Consider the following 19,339-nt stretch of genomic DNA (forward strand, 5'->3'; position numbering starts at 1 on the left):
TTGTAGGGGACGGGTTAGCTAGAACGTCATATACCTCGTCTGCTGCGGTTGGAGTAAGGGCAGAGATGACGTGGTAGAATTTTGTTTGCTGGGATGTGACGCCAGCGAGGCTGAATTGGGCTTCCGCCTGGATGAACCATACCCCGGGGTTTCGGTCGCAGTATTGCGGAAGTTTGACAGCAACAGCGGACAGCGAAGGCTGTGGGACTAAACTGGCTGAGGGTTCGTCGCGGGACATGGCTTCGCAAGGTCGGCGAACGTATCACGTCCGGGTCACCAGATTGTCGAGGCTAGGAGGCAAAGAGCAGACAAGAGCTCGGGTTCGTGCCAGAATCTCGACTGTTTATTCCGCAGCGGCGCGCTATGCTCGAGATGATCGGGATGATCGATGACGATAACGGTGCCGCTACATGTTAATTGATTTGATGGTTTTCTTGTTGACGTTTTCCTCGTAGGCTTGAGCACGAACCGCTGCCATTGCGGGCATAGGAGTCTGGCACTCGAGGCGTCACGGCGATGTTTGCAACACTAGTGAGCGACAGCATGGCTTTCGCCGCAGGTAGGGAAGCAACCGTAATGACGAGGCTACAATTCGAGGCTATTCGATGTCCCTTGATGCGTTCTTGGGTGGCGCTCATCACTTCTTTTGCCATTGCATTGGCATTGACTGGAATGAACGTGTGGTCTGGGATTCACGGAACGCAAGATTACTCGGATTCCTGACTTCCTGCTCTTCTTGCGTACGACGGTAATAAAGCCACCGTCGTTCGCCATCTTGCTATTCTGGTTGGGGATTGCATTAATTGCCATTTTGACTTTGCCACCGCGCGTGTCGTCGGCCTCCAGGTTGCGGTCGCCGGACATATCATCACTCGCGAAAGGCATGTCACTATCCTCACTATCGCTTCCTTCACCCCCAGAAAGGCGTGCACGCTTAGATGGGACTGAGTGACTTGTCATGACAAGAGCTCCAGTTGGGAGCACAGAGTCTTCGATGTCGGCGTTCGTCCGGTTCGGCGTAAGCTTAATACAAGGAGCACTTTAAGGCACTTCGGAGTGGTCACTAAGGTAGGTTTGGTTTTGCAATAAAAGAGTACGTTGATAGGACAAAGGTGGAAGCGTGGCCGTTCCGTCTAAATACCGGTAAGAATTTCAGATGTTTAGTAAACGATTAGCTTTTTGCTTAGCTCTAAAATCTAAAGTTTGAACAGGTTTCGATGTCTACTAGACCACCATGTATTCGCTGAGATAAAGCCGGCGAGATCTGTTATGCCTTCTTGAGTGTACAGCTTCCCACCCACTGCTAACGCGGTGACATTTGCCCCTTTGGATTTCGGTGTAGCACTGCCGGCAACCCCCCCCCCCCTCCCGTCCCAAACACACACACGGCTCTGGGCACCCCGCTATGGCGACACCACAACGCAAGAGGAGCTACTGAACTCTCGTCCTCTCAACCAACCACCGCAAAACAAAAAGAAGCAAAAACCAGTCAAGAAAACAAACCTGCCATGATGGCGGTATTCAGTTCAAGTTCAGAAAACGTCACCGCCACCCAACTGCAAAACTCAAAATTTAGGACTTGATCTCACAGAAGTGAAGTCCGCACCAAGGACGCACAGGTCTCACGAGCTATGCCGCCCTCGAATTCAGGCAGGCGGACTGCTCGGCTACCAGCGGCTCTCCCCCAAATCTCAACCCATCACTTTAATTATACTTTACTGTCCATAACTAGAAATGATAGGTTTTGAAGTTGAATTCAGAACCAGTTCTGAAGCTGAGTTACAGACGAATTATGGCATATGATGTAACTGGCTGTGATGTTAAATAACGGGGATGTGATGGGCTGTGACGTTTAATAATGGGATATGATGTTAAATGATGGGTCATGATATGATGGGCTGTGATGTCGAATATACGGGAATTGTTGGGCCCACGTCGTATCCAGTGTGATCAAGATATCATTGTAATACACCTGTCAATGGAAGTCTGATGATTCCGGTGCTAACTGTTCACCCAAACGGCATCATGTACATGGCAGCATGCTGTTTCGAGTCTCAACCTTTGCCTTTGTAGCATATCATCACCATCGACAATGAGGAAGATAGCGCAGAGTGCGCGACCTATAGCAACCTAGGCGATCCCGTCCAATAAACCAGTTGTTGTTGTCACTCGGGCTGTTCACTTCATCCCTCTCGGGCTCCTACATATTTGGTGGCCCCTGACTTTTGCCTTTCGATCTGCAAGCACCTGCTACTCCCCGCGGGAAACGCGCCATCTAGCTTTCCTTTCGCAGTTCTGCACCAACATCGTGCATGTGAAGGGCTCAGACAATGGTCCCGCGGACGCACTCAGCCGCATCGACGCCATACACGGCACGACTTGTTCCTCCGAGGACATTGCTCGAGAGCAGCAAGCGGACGTCGAGCTCCAAAGCCTCCGGCAGTCTTCCTCCTCTCTATGCTTTGAAGATTTCGAAATTCCCGGTTCCTCCCTCCGTATCACGTGCGACACATCTACAGGCCGACAACGACCATTCGTGCCCTTGTCACTCAGAAGAACTGTCTTCGAGTCGCTGCAACGCCTCTCGCACCCAGGAATTCGCCCCTCACAAAAGCTCGTTGCTGAGCGTTTCGTATGGCCCAAAATGCACGCGGACATACGAGCCTGGGTTGCTTCCTGTCCTGCTTGCCAGACCAGGCTCCCACAGCTCCCCATAGAGCCCATAGTTTGAGATAATTCAGGCAACACTGGACATGCAACCAATGAAAATGAACTATGATGCCTACCTTTCGGCCAATCAGGAGTCTCTCAGTTTGGCTCGCCTTTCGGCCCGGTACTGGCTACCATCGGCTTTTACTTTTACTGGTTTTCATGCCCGACGCTTGATATTCCGTATTCCAGAACAACTAGGCAAATTTTTGACAAAATACACATTTATTTGAAACATCGTACTGATTCAATAGTCTGACACAAATATTCACCGTGCCTACAGAGTCCAAATCGTTGCGTTCGTTGACCAAGTTCGAACTCGAAAAACACACACTCTACTCCCAGAAGTGAGCGACGCTCACACGAGTGCACGCGATTTCACGGTTAGCATCTCCTTTCGTTGGTTGCAGTGCGAAGGTTTCAACGCAGCGGGCAATGCTTGTCGCACGGACACGGAATCCTGTCTCAGTTGTGACTGCATTTGAAGATGCAACGGCGCTCACAAGTGTTCCTCAGGCGTGAGCTCACCACTGCATTCCAGTTCTGAACTCGAGAGACTGTTCGTACGTAGGATACTTGTGTCGGGAAACATCACAACACGCGTTGAGTCACCTTCACACACGAACAAATCTGGGACTTCTCTTTGAACAATGCCATCATACCGTGGTGTCAACTGACATCGTCGAGACGCGAGACGCCGCTGCCACTTCTCTCCCTTCTCTTCTCGTAACTGCCCGCCGGACAGGCAGCGCGCGAAAGAATGCTCTTTTGAAACTTTGCCAACCAATAGCGGAGCGCGCAATGTCCTTCGGCCAATGGATATCAACTATGATGCCTGACGGAGTAATACCACGTGTTTATGACGTGCAAACATTTTTTTAGAGCCGCGAAGAGGGGGAGCTGTGGGGGCCTGGCCAGACCACCAAAGTCTTTCGCCAGACCACAGCTCCCGTAGGGCGTTTCGCCCCTCCCGACGCACGTTTCGACGTGGTGCACTTGGACATTGTCGGGCCACTGCCACCTTGTCAAGGGTTTCGCTACCTACTGACGGCGGTTGACCGCTTCACGAGATGGCCTGAAGCCACATCAATGCCTGACGCCTCAGCGCGAACGGTCGCTTCCACCTTCCTTTCATCGTGGATCTCTCGGTTTGGTGTCCCATCTAAAATCGTCACCGACAGAGGCCGTCAGTTCGAAGCGCACCTTTACGCCGCCTTCGCGATGCTCTTGGGGACATCTCGCAGCCGCACAACCGCCTATCACCTACTTGTAACGGCCTTGTAGAACGGTTACACAGGCAGCTCAAGGCAGCCATCATGGCTCACGCAGACCCTACCAACTGGGTTGACATCGTCCCCATCGTCCTCCTCGGAGTCCGTTCTGCCGTCAAGCAAGACCTCTCGTGCAGCAGTGCTAAGCTTGTATTTGGCACCACGCTTCGACTCCCGAGCGAATTCTTCCACACGTCAGCTCAGCCCTCCACAGCCGCGCCCGAATACATTGATCGCCTCCGCCATACCTTCGCTCAGATTCGTCCCACGGATACCCGTGTACCCTCCAACCGCCCGCATCACGTTCCCCACGAATTGGCCACAGTGTCTCACGTGTATCTTCGAACTGATGCCACGCGGAAGTCCCTTCACCCTCCATATTCTGGTCCGCACCTCGTCTTGTCCCGTTCACCCAAGCATTTCACCATCTCGGTAAACGGCCATAAGGACACAGTCAGCATTGACCGCCTGAAGCCCGCCCACGTCGACAACGAGTGCCTCGCCGCTGCTCTCTTTCCCTTGACGACGCCCTCTCCGCCGAAGACCAAACACGTTCGTTGGTCGGATGTCCCTTCGCCGTCTCTGGAGGGGGGGCTATGTAGCATATCGTCACCATCGACAATGAGCAAGATAGCGCAGAGCGCGCGCCTATAGCAACCTAGGCGATCCCGTCCAATAAACCAGTTGCTGTTGTCACTCGGGCTGTTCACTTCATCCCTCTCGGGCTCCTACACCTTCCTTTCGTGACTTCTGGATTCTCGTTGCCGTGGACTTCGCGTCGCAGTTAACGATGCGCTTGCATCCGGAAGTTTTCATCGACTGCATAGGTAGATTAATTAATTAATTGATCTTTCCCTCGTTTTCTGGGCTGTTGGAGTTCACTCGTGAGTTCATGCGGGGCAAACAATCAAACGCATGGGGTATAGGATCTTCCCATCGAACAGTTACCTCGAGTGTGAATGGAAAACTTATTGGACACCGCAAATTAATTGTTGTCATTCGGCCTCACCTTACGTCTAACTCTACACCCAAATATGAGTTATATAGTTACCATTGGGCTTTAATAGCCAACACAGCCACAGTCTGGTGACAAAGACTGTCTACGTGTTTGTTTATATGATGAGCTTTCCATTGCGCACTTCATATGACACTCTTAAAAGAAAGAAACGATTTATTTGCCACTTGTAGCGATACGCAGGTATCACCACTAGGTCACCATAATGTATAGGAAGGTATCTCACGCTTTCCGCAAAATATTAGTGAGAAGTATATGGTCCACCATATTGCTTTGACGCGCCAAAGGTGTAGGATTCACCCGTACCGAACATCATGTTGGGTTCCTCACAGTTGTCCCCAGCAGCGTATAGGGCGGAGACATTGTTCACTGTAATCACAGAGAACAATTCAGGAACTGAGGCACGCAAGAGTTTGTTCTAAGTCTGTGATGGTGTAAGTTACTTTAGTTGTACTTTTGTAAATTACTTTCGTTGCACTTTCGTAAGTTACTGCATACTACTGACGTACTGAATACGTTCATCGTAGCCCTACTGCAATACTTGTTCTTATTTTTTGTTATTATAGGTGTGTGAAATATAAATGAGGAATAGACAAGGAACTGTTTCTAACTTACCGCTATTATAGTAGTCCGTAACAGTCACTAGAGCCGGTCGCAAGTTGCGGACCACAGCGATCCGGTTCTGACGGAAGCAGAAGCAGCTGCCTGTCGGAGTCACCTAATTAAAAGAATCAAACTTCAATAAGATGCACAGCAATATTTCACAAGGACTACATACCCAGCAGCTAAGCTCCATCTCGCTCCAATTAACTACATCGTTTAATAGCACGTGACCTTCGCACATGGAAGGTGATCTGTCGAGTTGCCTGCGCGTTTCGGTTAAAGTACTGAAGCCTGCGAAGCCTGTACTAAGTAGCCCAACATCATTTCGAATGTTTTCTATCTTTTTTTTCTTGGGGGGAGAGGGACAATGTTGCAGATGCTATTGCTTGCACGATAGAGCCCGCCACGAGTAAAATAGTAACGTCACAAATTATTCGCTTCCGGTGTGTGGTTCTGGGTGTTCTCTTTCGGGTAAACCTCTGCCATATACAAGAACTGGTACCCAAATGAACGTGAACATGCTATTATCCTATGTCTGACATTTCTTTTAAGTCCCAGTTCATGCGTGTCTTCGCTAACGCAGTGCGAATTAGTGAACTTCAGCGCATCGTACGGCATCGCCCTTGCATACGTAAGGTGTTGCGAACGATATACTAAAACTCACTGTTTACTCACAGCTCAAAGCACAGCTGAAAGATGTACAAGAGCTTACCTCTAGTAGAATCAGTAGTGAGTTCGCACCGACGGTGTAGGCAAGGACGCCTCTACTGCAGAGAAGCGGCGAAGAAAATCTGGCTTTGAAATATCCAATATTAGGTAAAAGGACTCTTAAAGAATGGTAATTATACGTACACCCTGCAGGGAAGCAACGTCAACGATATATCCAGACAAGAGTGTGACATCAATAACGACAGTCCTGGCATAATAATACTGCGTATTCCTAAACAGACAGCGAAGCTTAGTGATCCCGCGCAGACCAGTGATAATGCTCCAAAACAGTGATCTCTTCCAAAAAGCGTGAAATCGGATGTCTACATTCTGCTTTGACATTGTGGGAACTATTTCGTTCGAATACACTCTAGCAATGAAAAATGCTATGCGTGCTGTGTACTTCCTCATGTTGTATAAGCTTATCAATAGTCTTTTAATCAATTCGTAGATTTTTAGCACTTTGCGTCTAGCTTACCACACACAGATGGTAACATCTGCTGCAGAACAATCGCTTGGCGAAACGGACGTTGCGTTCACTTGAAAGGTGTTGGATGGTCTCAAGCTGTTCACGTTGAGGCTATACTTGACCTGAGGGAAAATATTTATTTTTGTTCGATTTTCTAGACCTTCAGTGTAGCAATAACCATAAAAAGTTAAAAAATACAGACATAAGAAACAAATGTTGAGTATGTGTTCTCCACCCCACGTTCGAAGACTGCCTTTGGCTTCGGTGACGGTACAGAAATCATCGACCTTCGGGGAGCAATGTTGCCAGACGCGTGGAAAATTGCATCTGATGACGTCATACAATAAAATGAATAGATAGTTTTGAGAAGTATGTCGTAATCGGATGCAATTTTCCATGAATGACTTGATGATGATGATGATTGGAAAGTTTCATCACCAGGGGCGATACCCTACCCCATTGCTGCTGTTGGTGACGGTGGTTTTTTGCGCTAAAGTATCACGAATCTCCCAAAATATTGTGTCTTTATGGGAACTGGAAATACAATGAACATGATCGGTAGTTTTCAGAAGTATTTCAGGTTCTCATTGAGACACAATATTTTGGGACATTCGTGATACTTTACTGCAACAAACCACCAGCATTAGTAATGGGGTAGCGTATCGCCCTTGGCGATGAAACTGCCCAATCATCATCATCATCATCAAAAAACTGCTGTTGTTGTTGCGCTAAATATCCTGAATGTTCAACACGAACGTGCTAAATCCGTTGTATTTTCTCATTTTTGACGCGTACAGTGTGAGAAACTTTATAAGCAATTGTGTAAATTCGGTGCAGTCTGAATATAGTCCAATTGCCGGGAGTAGACATCTTTACTAGTTTGAACCGCACCGGCTTTCAACAAACATAACAAAATACAGTTAACGTTTCGGGTCCCATTCGGGTCCCATCATCAGAATGACGCTGTCCTGGTCGTCACCGGGTATTTACGTAGAAGAGGAGCGTAGCATCCTGGGAGGGGGCCTGGTTGTCGATTGATAGTTTCTTTTGTTTTCTTTATGTGCCATGACTCCAGCTGTCTCCTCACCCCCCATTTGTTCTTTTTCGCCAGAATGCATGGGTTGTCAAAGTCTAACACGTGTCCTGTTTTGCGCGCGTGTTCACACAGTTCTGTTGGGTTTGTTGCTGATTTCTCGATATCTTTCTTGTGTTCCTTCATTCTTGTTCGTGTCTTCCTTCCTGTTTCTCCGATGTACACGGCAGAGCAGGAGCGAGAGCAGCGGAGAAACAGGAAGCAGCAGCGGAGAAACAGGAAGGAAGACACGAACAAGAATGAAGGAACACAAGAAAGATATCGAGAAATCAGCAACAAACCCAACAGAACTGTGTGAACACGCGCGCAAAACAGGACACGTGTTAGACCTTGACAACCCATGCATTCTGGCGAAAAAGAACAAATGGGGGGTGAGGAGACAGCTGGAGTCATGGCACATAAAGAAAACAAAAGAAGCTATCAATCGACAACCAGGCCCCCTCCCAGAATGCTACGCTCCTCTTCTACGTAAATACCCGGTGACGACCACGACAGCGTCATTCTGATGATGGGACCCGAATGGGACCCGAAACGTTAACTGTATTTTGTTATGTTTGTTGAAAGCCGGTGCGGTTCAAACTAGTAAAGATTCGGTGCAGTTCTGAAGACACGAAACTTCGGCCGATGTGACTACCTTAGGTCACTTCAGAAAGTCACTATCCCTCCCAGTCCAAGTCATAGGCAAAACATAATTGCGTTTCAACTGCAGTTACCCAGTTCTAAAAGTATTTTGCGTGCAGCAGTTAATTATGCTAAAAGTAATTATTTGAAGTGACTTCGTGACTTATAACTAGTTAATTCGCAGCCCTGTTAGTGACTCACAGTTTGATGACCCCAACAACACAGAAACGTCCTGCGATCATACCCAGGATGTCAACCCCGGACGACGATGACATCCTCAGGAAGTTATCAACTGGTCCTCCCAGTGTTACCTCCGTGTTAAAGTGGGACTCCCGGTCATATCACCTGCACATCCTCAGGGTGTCAACCTTGAACACTCGCAGGACCTTGTGAGGACGACTTCACCTGCACCTCATTTTTCTGCGTATAATTCATAGGAAACCAGACGCAGTCCTGATAACTTCTCTTTTTCCATACATCTTGATTAACTTCTGCAACACAATGTCGCTGTTTGTTTCTAGTACAATTCATAACGGACAACGAGCGCAGTGGTTCAAAGAGAAAGCAGAGAGAAATACAAAAGACGCAAAATAAAAATCTCGTCAGGGGCAGGAAGTTCGAAGAACCCACTCTGAAAGTTACTAGTCTTCTCTTCCGAAGCCAAAACAGACACTGTTTATGATGGTATTTCTGTGTGTAATGTACCACCACCAGTGGGCGAAAGCGCAATGTTTCGTTTTCTTTGTTAGGTTTGGATGTTTGGTATATATTGCACTGCTAACAGGTTATGGGCCCAGGCCAGCGCATCGGGAATCATTTTCTGGACCGGCATCTAAGACGTCAGTTGTGACTGCGGACGGCATCACGGGACCTGAGCTCGGTATCCTTGACATATCTTTTGGTTTCCGCTGACGTACGCCGGAATCATTTGAGGAGCAAGAGGCTGGAGACGGGGCACGGCTGCTGCGAAAGACGAGTCAAGAAGACGAGGTTAAGCAGTGAGTTCTCGAGGAACATGTCCGCGACGGATGAGTTTAAGCTTATAAAGCTGTCCTCGGACAACTACCATTCATGGTCAATACAGGTTCGGGCTGCCTTGGTCCAGAAGGGATGCTGGGAAGCCATCGATCCCGGATACGCCGAAGAAATGACCGACCAAGAGAAGAAAAATGATAGCAAAGCCCTCACATTCCTATTTCTCGTAGTTGAAGATACTTATCTAGACGACATTGGCACCAGTTCAAGAGCTAAGGAGGCTTGGGATGCGCTGCATGAAATGCACTCCAAGTTTGGGCTCCTACACATCCTTCAATTAATGCGGGATTTCTTCAACTTGAAGATGAAGCGAGAAGAAGAAATGAGGAACTACTTGGGCAGACTCATGGAACTGCACAGGAAGCTGGCTTATGTTGGTCATGGTTTTATGGACATGGAGGTAGCATTGGTAATGCTCATGGGTCTCCCAGATACGTACGAGCCACTCATCCTAAACCTCGAACAGGACGAGGAAGCTTTAACTACGAAGACCGTGAATAAGACGAGGCTTCTCGTCGAAGAGAGAAGAAAGTCCCGTCGTCAAGATGGGCACGCTGTGGAAGAAGACGGACAGACCGCAGCTCTCATCACTCAAGCTTATGGGAGACGGGATGACAGACAAGGGAACCAAAATATTTTTTCAAGGCCTGAGGAAAAGAGGAGAGTACGCTGTTTTGCCTGTGGCAAGATAGGACATATTGCCAAAGACTGTGACCAGTTCCCCAGAGAAGAGAAGAGTGGGCCACAGAGAAGAAGAATGAGATCTGAGAAGAGGATCATTGCGCACAAGGCACTGTGCATCAGGAATAGCGTGTCGCAGGACTCCTATGTCTGGCACCTCGATAGCGGCGCCACGGATCATATGACGTCACATAGGGCCAAGCTGACAGACTTTCATCCCTGCGATTCAAATGTCCAGACAGCAAGTAAGGAATCCATGCGCGTCATCGGCAAAGGGCGCATACAAATACAGCTGGCTGAAGAGCATGGAGGGACAAACCTCACTCTCGAAGACATACTTTGCGTGCCCGACTTGAACTGCAATCTTCTTTCTGTAGGAAAAATGGAAGAACGCGGATTGCGTGTCACCTTTGCTGAAGGCTCAGCTGAAGTTACCGAAAACACTGGTGTGATAATCCTCACTGCAACTCGTGAAGGACGACTGTACCAAACCAGCGAATCTCAAACAGAATCGAAAGGCCCGCGGTTAAGGGATCTGTCCTTGTGGCATCGACGGCTGGGACATCTCCATCACGAAGCGGTACAGCAGCTGTGTGGAATAAACGAAGAGGAGCGTACAGGGGACGTCTGCAGAACCTGTTGCTTGGGAAAGATGAGAAGACGAAGCTTTCCAAAGGCCGAAGCCAGTCGAGCAAAGGCACCACTTGAACTGGTACACTTGGATGTAGCGGGAAGGATCACTCCGACGTCGCAGGGAGGATCGAGTTGCTTTGTCACATTCATCGATGATTACTCGAGATACACAGTAGTATATCCGATCAAGACAAAGGGTGAAGTCATCCAAAAGTTTGATGAGTACAGGCGCATGGCAGAGAACCTGCACAACAGGACGATCAAGACACTCCGCAGTGACAATGGAGGGGAGTGTACCAGCAGAGAGTTCAACGAGTACTTGGTAAAGCACGGAATTCGACGGCAACTATCCATACCTGGAACGCCTGAACAGAATGGAGTTGCGGAACGAATGAATCAAACACTGCTGGATACGACCAGATGTCTACTCATTGAGTCTGGAGTGACCAAAGAGCTCTCGGCGGATGCATTAGTTACTGCATGTCACATCAGGAACAAGTGCCCATTGAAGGCAATTGGAGGACAGTCCCCAGAAGCTTTCTGGTCAGGGAGCGATGTAGTACTAAATCATCTACGGATGTTCGGATGCCGTGCATGGAGTCCGCAGAGCCGGAGGAAGCAGAGAGGAAAGCTGGACCCGAAAGTAGAAAAGTGTGTCTTCGTCGGGTATCCACAAGGAGTAAAAGGCTATAAGCTACTGAGTCTGAAAGACGGATCCTTCTTCGTGAGTCGCGATGTTGTCTTTAATGAGGAGTTCTTTCCGTGCAAGCACTCCACTCCAAAGACACCGGCATTGAAGTGTCCGACGACGGTCACATCGCAGTTACCTTTGACGCAGAAGAAGCTTATGAAGAAACTGGGAGAAGAGCCGAACACCTCGACACCAGCGATCAGAGAGACCCTGGAGGAGGGCAGAAGTCCCCGCAGAGACTCCCCCAGTGAACATCCAAGTGGAAGTGTCCACGCTGAGGCGCTCAGAAAGGCTAGCAAACAAGAGACTGCAAGCAGGGGCCAGTCACGTGACGTGCGTTGCCAAACAAGTCGATAGCAAAGATCCGAAGACCTTTGATGAAGCGCTAGCAGCACCTGATAGAGAAGAGTGGAAATCTGCTAATAACTGCGAGTTAGACAATCTAAAAACCTTCGGAACGTGGGAAATTGTGCCTCGACCAAAGAACAGGCAAGTCATAATATGCAAGTGGGTGTTTCACAAAAATTACAACGCAAACGGCGAGCTGGATCGCTATAAGGCACGCCTAGTGGCATGTGGCTATTCGCAAGTGGAGGGAGTGGATTTCAGTGAAACCTTTTCGCCCGTTGTAAAGCTGAAGAGCGTAAGGACACTGCTGGTCTTAGCCGTAGAAAGAGGGTGGAAGATTCACCAGGTGGACGTCACAGCAGCCTACCTAAACGGGACATTAAGGGAGACAATATACATGGAGCAGCCTCAGTCCTTTGAGCCACAGGACCAAGACGAAGTCTGCCTTCTACGGAAAAGTCTCTATGGGTTACGACAATCTGGGAGAGAATGGAATTACACCTTGGACAAATTCTTGAAGTACGATGGCATGAAGAGAGCCAAGTCAGACCCTTGTGTCTACGTCAGTCCAGACAAGCAGTTGATTGTAGGGGTCTACGTGGACGACTTGCTCATCATATCTAAAGACGATGAAGAAATTGCAAAGTTCAAGCGACGGCTTGGCGAAAAATTTGAGATAAAGGACTTGGGAGAGGCTAGTCACATTCTCTCAATAGGCTTGAAGCGAAATGCGAACGGGGATCTATCTCTCGACCAGGCAGTTTACGCTGAAGAGATCCTGGAGGCTTTCGGTATGTCGAACATAAAAGGGACATCCTCACCCCTGGATCCCGGAAGTAAGTACGAAAGGGCGGAGAGCAGTAGCTCAAGTAGAGAGCTTGGACGAAAGCACAGACAAGCGGTTGGAGCACTACTGTACCTCTCGGGCGGAACAAGGCCGGATCTTGCGTTCGCAACTGCCTACATGAAGCCAATTTAGCCTGCAACTGCCAATTTAGCGACAACCCGAGCGAGGAGCACTGGAATGGAATAAAACATATCCTTCCCTACGTGAAGCAAACAATCAATCATGGGCTCGTTTACCGCCGAAGCGGAAACTGCGTACACGGACTGGGCTGGAGACAAGACTGACCGAAAGTCGTTCAGCGGATACGCGGTCACTTTGGCAGGTTCTGTTATCTCATGGAGCAGTAAAAAGCAGCGAACTATCGCGCTGTCAACTGTCGAAGCAGAATACATGGCAATGTATCATGCAGCAAGAGAGGTGCTATGGCTTCAGCACTTCGCAGAAGAAATCGGGGCCAGAGAATTCACACGGAAACCACAAGTGTTGTTCGCTGACAACCAGGCGGCAATCTCTATAAGCAAAAACCACATAACATCAGAACGGAGCAAGCACATTGACATTAAGTACTACTTTCTTCGAGAGAAGATCGAAGAGGAAAAGTTGGACCTGCAGCACATTGAGTCTTCCAGAAATCCTGCCGACATCTTCACAAAGGCCATGCCTGGAACGAAAACTGCAGAACACCGTAATAACCTTGGCATCAAGACATGTGTATAGATTATGGTGTCAGTACATTAGGGGGTGTGTTGGTATTTCTGTGTGTAATGTACCGCCACCAGTGGGCGAAAGGGGAGTGGTTCGTTTTCTTTGTTTGGTTTGGTATATATATTGCACTGCTCGCGCCCAGCGCATTCATCAAAAAAGAAAAGCGTTGAAGTTGGATCAACCACGTCTCGGTTCCTCTTCCTGTCTCTGTTCCAGAACACCTAGGTTGCCCTGCGCTGCACTGCTAACAGTTTATGATTATAACGCGATGCTCCGTACATTCGAGAGTCCTGGTCGGCTGTGACACAAAATGAAGAGTGAGCTATCCATGTTTCTTTCGATTATGTAAAGAAAGAATACTCAAAGTGAGGAATTGATTGAAGTATTAGCTCCACATCAATGCAAAGTCTATGTTTCTTACTCGTTTTGGTTTGAGACCTTCAGGTAGGAGCTTTGAAAGTCAAAAGCAGTGCGACAGAATCGCGCGTTTCTCTTCATTGCACAAGTAATGCGCTCCATTTATCATAGACAGTCATCCTTTTTAGATACAGAGAATTTTACCCAGGACCACCCTTTATTTCAGAAAAATGTCAATCAGGTCCTATGATCGGCCCAAAAAGAAAACAAATGTGTACAGAAAGTCTGAACAGGTAAATTAAACAAAGTAATATTTCTCGTCCCGCTAGCTACCCACAGGTACGGGTACAGGACGTACCTGAATGACTCTTCACGGTCAGTCTGAGAGTGTTATCCTCAGGACGTCCTGAGGATATGTTAGAAGGATGAGGACACGATGACACTGTGGTGACGTCCTGAGGACCGCATGTGTTCTTTGGGGTATCGTATATATAAATAAGGGCGAACACGGCATTATATATGTATAAGACACTGTGGCTTTAAATACGTATCATGGACGAGCATTGGAAGCCCACATGTGAATGTCGAGTCAGCTAAAATTCAGTTTTGTCTGCAGCAGAAGGATTCAATCTGACTCCAAATCCCTATGCAGAAAAGTGATTCAATCGAAAGCCCTCTGCAAGGGCATGATTCAATCGTAATATCCCACTCCATAAAAATGATTCAATCCCAGATGCCTCTTCAAGAAACGTGGTTACATCGAAATATAAATCCTAGCATTAAATGGCCACCAATGACATTCCAATGGAATTCCCAAGCCTCTAGTGCAGATTTGTATTGTTGACTAATTCAATGAGTCACACAATTAGTAAATCAATCTTCCTTAATGTCTTGCCCTACTATTCCCTGTATCGTGTGTATGTGTGTAATATTGACCCCACGAAATGAGCCAGAGAAGATTGCTTACTGATCTCCCTAAACTTTCCCTAAGCGTTTAGCCAGCTTGTTAAATTAAATTCAGGATTTCCTATCCGCGACACTGATGAAAATCGCGCATTCAGAGCACGGTACGCGTCAATGGATAACGTTAACGTTAACGCTAGCCTGAGAGACCACCCCGTGAAGATAAGTCCGTGGCAGTCACGTCCCTCAGTGAGCAGGCATAATAGATGGGTTCTCAACAGCAAGAAAGTCATCTCGTAGAGTCGAGAAAATCGAGCGATATCGACCACAACAAGGTGGGCTTAAATATAACAGCACAGCCAATCCCTCCTGGTCGAATTCTGGTTAGAAACCTCGTCGCAGTCGACTTTTCAAGGACTCTATGCTAGATGGGAATGAATAAACATATCATGTAAGAAACGCTTGGCAGATCGTCTGTGCCTTTTAGCGCTTACCACTTACCTGGTACATGAACTTGTTTTCATCAGTTATGTCGAAGTCAACAAAACGAGGGGTGCTATAGCCGTTTGTATCGGACACAGTGAGCATCATCGAGACGTGAGGTCTGTACGTCGCTTCAAAGACGTGAAAAGACGGGAATAACATTGCAAATAACTGAATGCGCGACTCGCGTAAATTAATATATCGCGCATAAAAATATGTTTACGGTATTATGATGTGTATTGGATATGTGAAACCACTGCTGAAGCCAAATGCACACTTGGGTGGTGTGTGTTTGAGTTATCAGGAGTTCAGTGCCAAGTCAGTTAAACAGCACATGTATTGTGCCAATTAATATTGTAAGTGTACTTATTAAGAGGCGTTTCACTCATATGTTTCCAGCGTCCGCTAGAGTTCACCTCAACATCATTACGGATGCTGTTGTAAAGAGCATTGTAGAAGCTGGCTGACCTGTGACAGTGACAGTGGTGGTGCCCAGAATTAGAAGGCGGAAGAAGAAGCAGACAGCAGAGGTGTGAGAAAAGAAACATCCCTTTAGCGAAGGATGCTGTTTTGTTGCAGGACCAGCCAGTTCGCCATATCCTATACTGCACTTCTGCTGTATTCTCTATGCACTATTTTAAGTGCACAATGGACACGTTCACAGGAGTTCCACATGTGGACGAACCACAGCGGAGTGGCAGCAGTGCACTTGAAGTGCGAGTACTGTTTTCCTGTAGCCCAGATGTCTGTAGCTTTCTACCTCGGTAGTACCACACCTGCAAGGCGGTTGTTGGTATTTGGTAAATGAAAACAGGCGGCTGTGAGAAGAACATGGGGTACAGATAAGGAACAGGTGGGACAACTGCTTACTCACAACTAAAACTTTAAGTGAAGCAAAAACTTCAAACAAACACGCGAAGAAAAACTGAATGGCAAATCTTAATTTCTACAGCAATAGGGCGTTATTTTGTTAACAGATATCGTGAGATATGGGTAGACTTTCTTATCGGGCACCTCGGACGCTTGTATAAGCACCCCGTCGGTAACCCTCAGGACACAAACTATCTTCTCGGCAACTAAGATATCCTTTTGTACTCGGTATCCAAGTTTTTAGGCGTCTCTCATCAATTGGAGCCCTCCATCGTTCAGTAAAAGTTTAGTTGCGAGTAAGCAGTTGTCCCATCTGCCCCTTAGCTGTACTTCGTAATTGTCCTCATGGCTGCTTGTTTTGACTGGCACTAGGCAGTACTCTCGTATCTGCTTTCTTCCTGAGGTGCTCGTTACTGGCTGGTGAAAACTACTGCCCTTCATGGAGATGTAGTGATACATTCTCTTTTTATATGAGCATCACAGTTGTGCAAGTTTCATTTTTACCTGTGTAACTGTGGACACCTAGTCAGATGGGAGCTCAGGGTGGCAGAATTTACGAAGCATAATGTTACTCTCTTTCCAGGTCACAATTATGCTGCTGAAGTTCTTTCCTCTGTATAACTTTGGACTGGTAACCAAGATTGCTGACACAAGCCAGTTGATTTTTTATAACTGTTATTCTCGTATATTTTAATATATTTCAATCCTTTTATCTCCATCTGTTGCTGATGCGAGCTTTTTTCTCTTTGTGACACGAGCTGTTACATTTTGTGTGTACCATTGTGTGAAGGTTATCGTCATTGTAGGTGCTAGTGTGCCTGTCTGTCGCTTCTTTCTTCCCGACGTTTTTTACAGCTGCAAATTTATTACCGCTTGTGACAAAAAATTCGGTGTTGTTGCCTTTCCTGTGTGTGGTAAAGCTGTAACTGCCACGAAATAACCAATTGTTATATGTATATTTTGTATTGAATGGAGGTTGTATGCATCTACAGCACAGTTGAAGTTGTCCTTGAAGTAAATAATAAACAATACATTACAACCTTGAAGTTGAAGCAAATGGTCTTTTTTAGAACTATCCAAGCTGGCTAGAAGTTGGGAAAAAAGTGGCTGGCCAACCACTGCCGAGCTCGGTGGCCAAGAAGCATGGGAGTACCAAGACATAAGCCTGTTGACCAACTATGAATGGTTTGTTAAAAGATTGGGTGGATACTGGCTGGCCCATCGTTGGCCTCGTACGTTGGAAGTGCTTAGAAACGAGCTTGTTGGCCAACTGCTCAGTGTAGTTGGTTGAAGATTGGGAGCACACTGGCTGGCCGAGTGTTGGCAAGTTGTTGGTCAAGGAACAGATCCGTACCAAGAAACGACGTCGTTGGCCAACCACAAGCCAAGCGTGGCCAGGTTGGCTGGCCAAGCCAGTGCCAAGGTTGGCCCAAGGTTTTTCTGCCGCTTGGGCCCAAGCAAGCAATGGCCGATGGCCGACGGTTGGCAAAAGGTCGGATGACAGTTGGTCAACGACTCTTTCGACCATCCAACGTTGGCGCAGCGTTGCATAGTGATAGGCAGAGCGAGGATTTGAAAGCCGTCGGCCAGGGTACAGATCCGTATCAAGAAACGAGCTCGTTGGCCAAGCACTTGCCAAAGCTTTGATTAATCTCACCTGGGCGAGAGGCAAACGTAGAATGGTCTAGCGCTGCATAAGTTTGACTTTCGATGGACCAATGTGGAAGACATATGAGGTCTCTTACACAGACTATGACTAGACAGCAATGGCTACAAGGCGACGTGAACTTCTCGTTGCTCCATCTAGTTGACCCGGATCTGAAATTTATAGTTCTGTCCACGTTACCTTGGTCTATTAAGGCGCCCTTGCACAGGTTCCGTCTGAACGTGCCATACGGGCGCCAATTCCTCCATAAAATTGGGAAGGCTGATTCAGAGTGCTGTACACTTTGTGCAACCGTGGAGGACACTGAGCACGTTCTCCTGCACTGTTCTAGATACGCACCTCAACGGGCTACCATGAAATCTGCTCTCGACCGACTGGACAACCGCAACTTTGAAGTGCTGGGTCGTTAGCCACCTGCAAGAGGGATGCTGCCTTGTCAGCAGTTGTGACATTTATTCAGACGTGTGCGTTGGAGTTAAGGGCGAAACGCATTGGACGTTTTCTCAGCGACAAAACGTCGCGCGCACGCCATGGCCTTGCACACGCGGCGAAGAAACGCCAACGAGGCGACCACCCGAAACGCATGGGACGCGACGGAGCGAGTGACGCGCGCCACTATTGCTGTATTCGTCCACCACAAATATATGTTAGAACGTGCCGATGATCTTCTTTGTAGTGCTTCCGGCGTTCTTTGATTCCTGATATCATTAAAATGTTCACGTAAATTTAGTGTGATGAATAATGCCTCAAAAATTTGTGGGAGCTGCTTATACGCAACCTTGTCTGCCGTACGACGGCCATGGTTCTGTCTACTTCACGGAAAACGCGCCCAGACGCGCGCATAACTGTAGCCGACAGATTTCGCCCTACGGTATCCGCACGCGTTGAAAAACTGTTTTTTACGAGGTCACACGCACGCCGAGCGCGCGCGCGTCCTGAAAACGTTGGCAAAACGCTCCATGCGTTTAGGCCTTTAGTCTATTAGGACCGTGCGATTCATTGTGCGCTACGTTAACCGGTGATTTACACCTTTGTCCGATAGTTATCGCGAAAGCGGGGGGTTTCTCTTTTGTATTTGCCCCGTTTTTTTTCTTCTTGTGGGCGGGGGGTCTGTTTATGGGAGTAGCCGAATTTGTCGTGTGACGAATTCAATCTCTCCCTATTATTTGTTGTTTCAATGATATCAACATCAACGGTTAAAATTGCCCACGCAAAGGCACCATGCGCGCAGCAGCATCTTCACCTTTCCCTTAGCTTCATGACTGCTGGAGTCTCGTTCTCGTGGACACGCGTGTCGCTAATAATGAAGTGCATGCGCTCGAACCTTTCCATCGAGTGCATAGGTCGATTAATTGATCAGTGGATCCCTCCCTCGTTGTCTTAACTGTCGGAACTTTCTCGTGAGTTCATGCAGCGCAAAGAATCAAACGCGAACGCAAGGAGCTTCCCATCGAACCCTTACCTCGAGACGAGTGTCATGGGAAAATTGATTAAACCCCATAGACCAATAATTTCACCTCGTCGTCACTGGCCTTGAATGGCCAACACAGTCACGGTTTGGTGAAAAAGATTGTCTACGTGAGTGTTAACGATGACCTTTCCACTGCGTATTCCTTGTGACACTATTAAAC

General features: G+C 47.7%; 1 protein-coding gene across 1 annotated transcript; it reads left to right on the forward strand.

The window, feature by feature from the left end:
- Positions 1-4,025: 4,025 nt before the first annotated feature.
- On the forward strand, positions 4,026-4,634 carry LOC135389707 (uncharacterized). Its single transcript, XM_064619740.1, has one exon. It carries the CDS (start codon positions 4,026-4,028, stop codon positions 4,632-4,634), a length of 609 nt encoding a protein of 202 aa, XP_064475810.1.
- The last annotated feature ends 14,705 nt before the right edge of the window (positions 4,635-19,339 follow it).

This window comes from Ornithodoros turicata, chromosome 3 (assembly GCF_037126465.1).
Source record: "Ornithodoros turicata isolate Travis chromosome 3, ASM3712646v1, whole genome shotgun sequence".
NCBI lineage: Eukaryota > Metazoa > Arthropoda > Arachnida > Ixodida > Argasidae > Ornithodoros > Ornithodoros turicata.

Coding starts and splice junctions, on each gene's coding strand:
- LOC135389707 (XM_064619740.1), top strand. CDS start 4,026: ATGGCTCACGCAGACCCTACCAACTGGGTTGACATCGTCCCCATCGTC.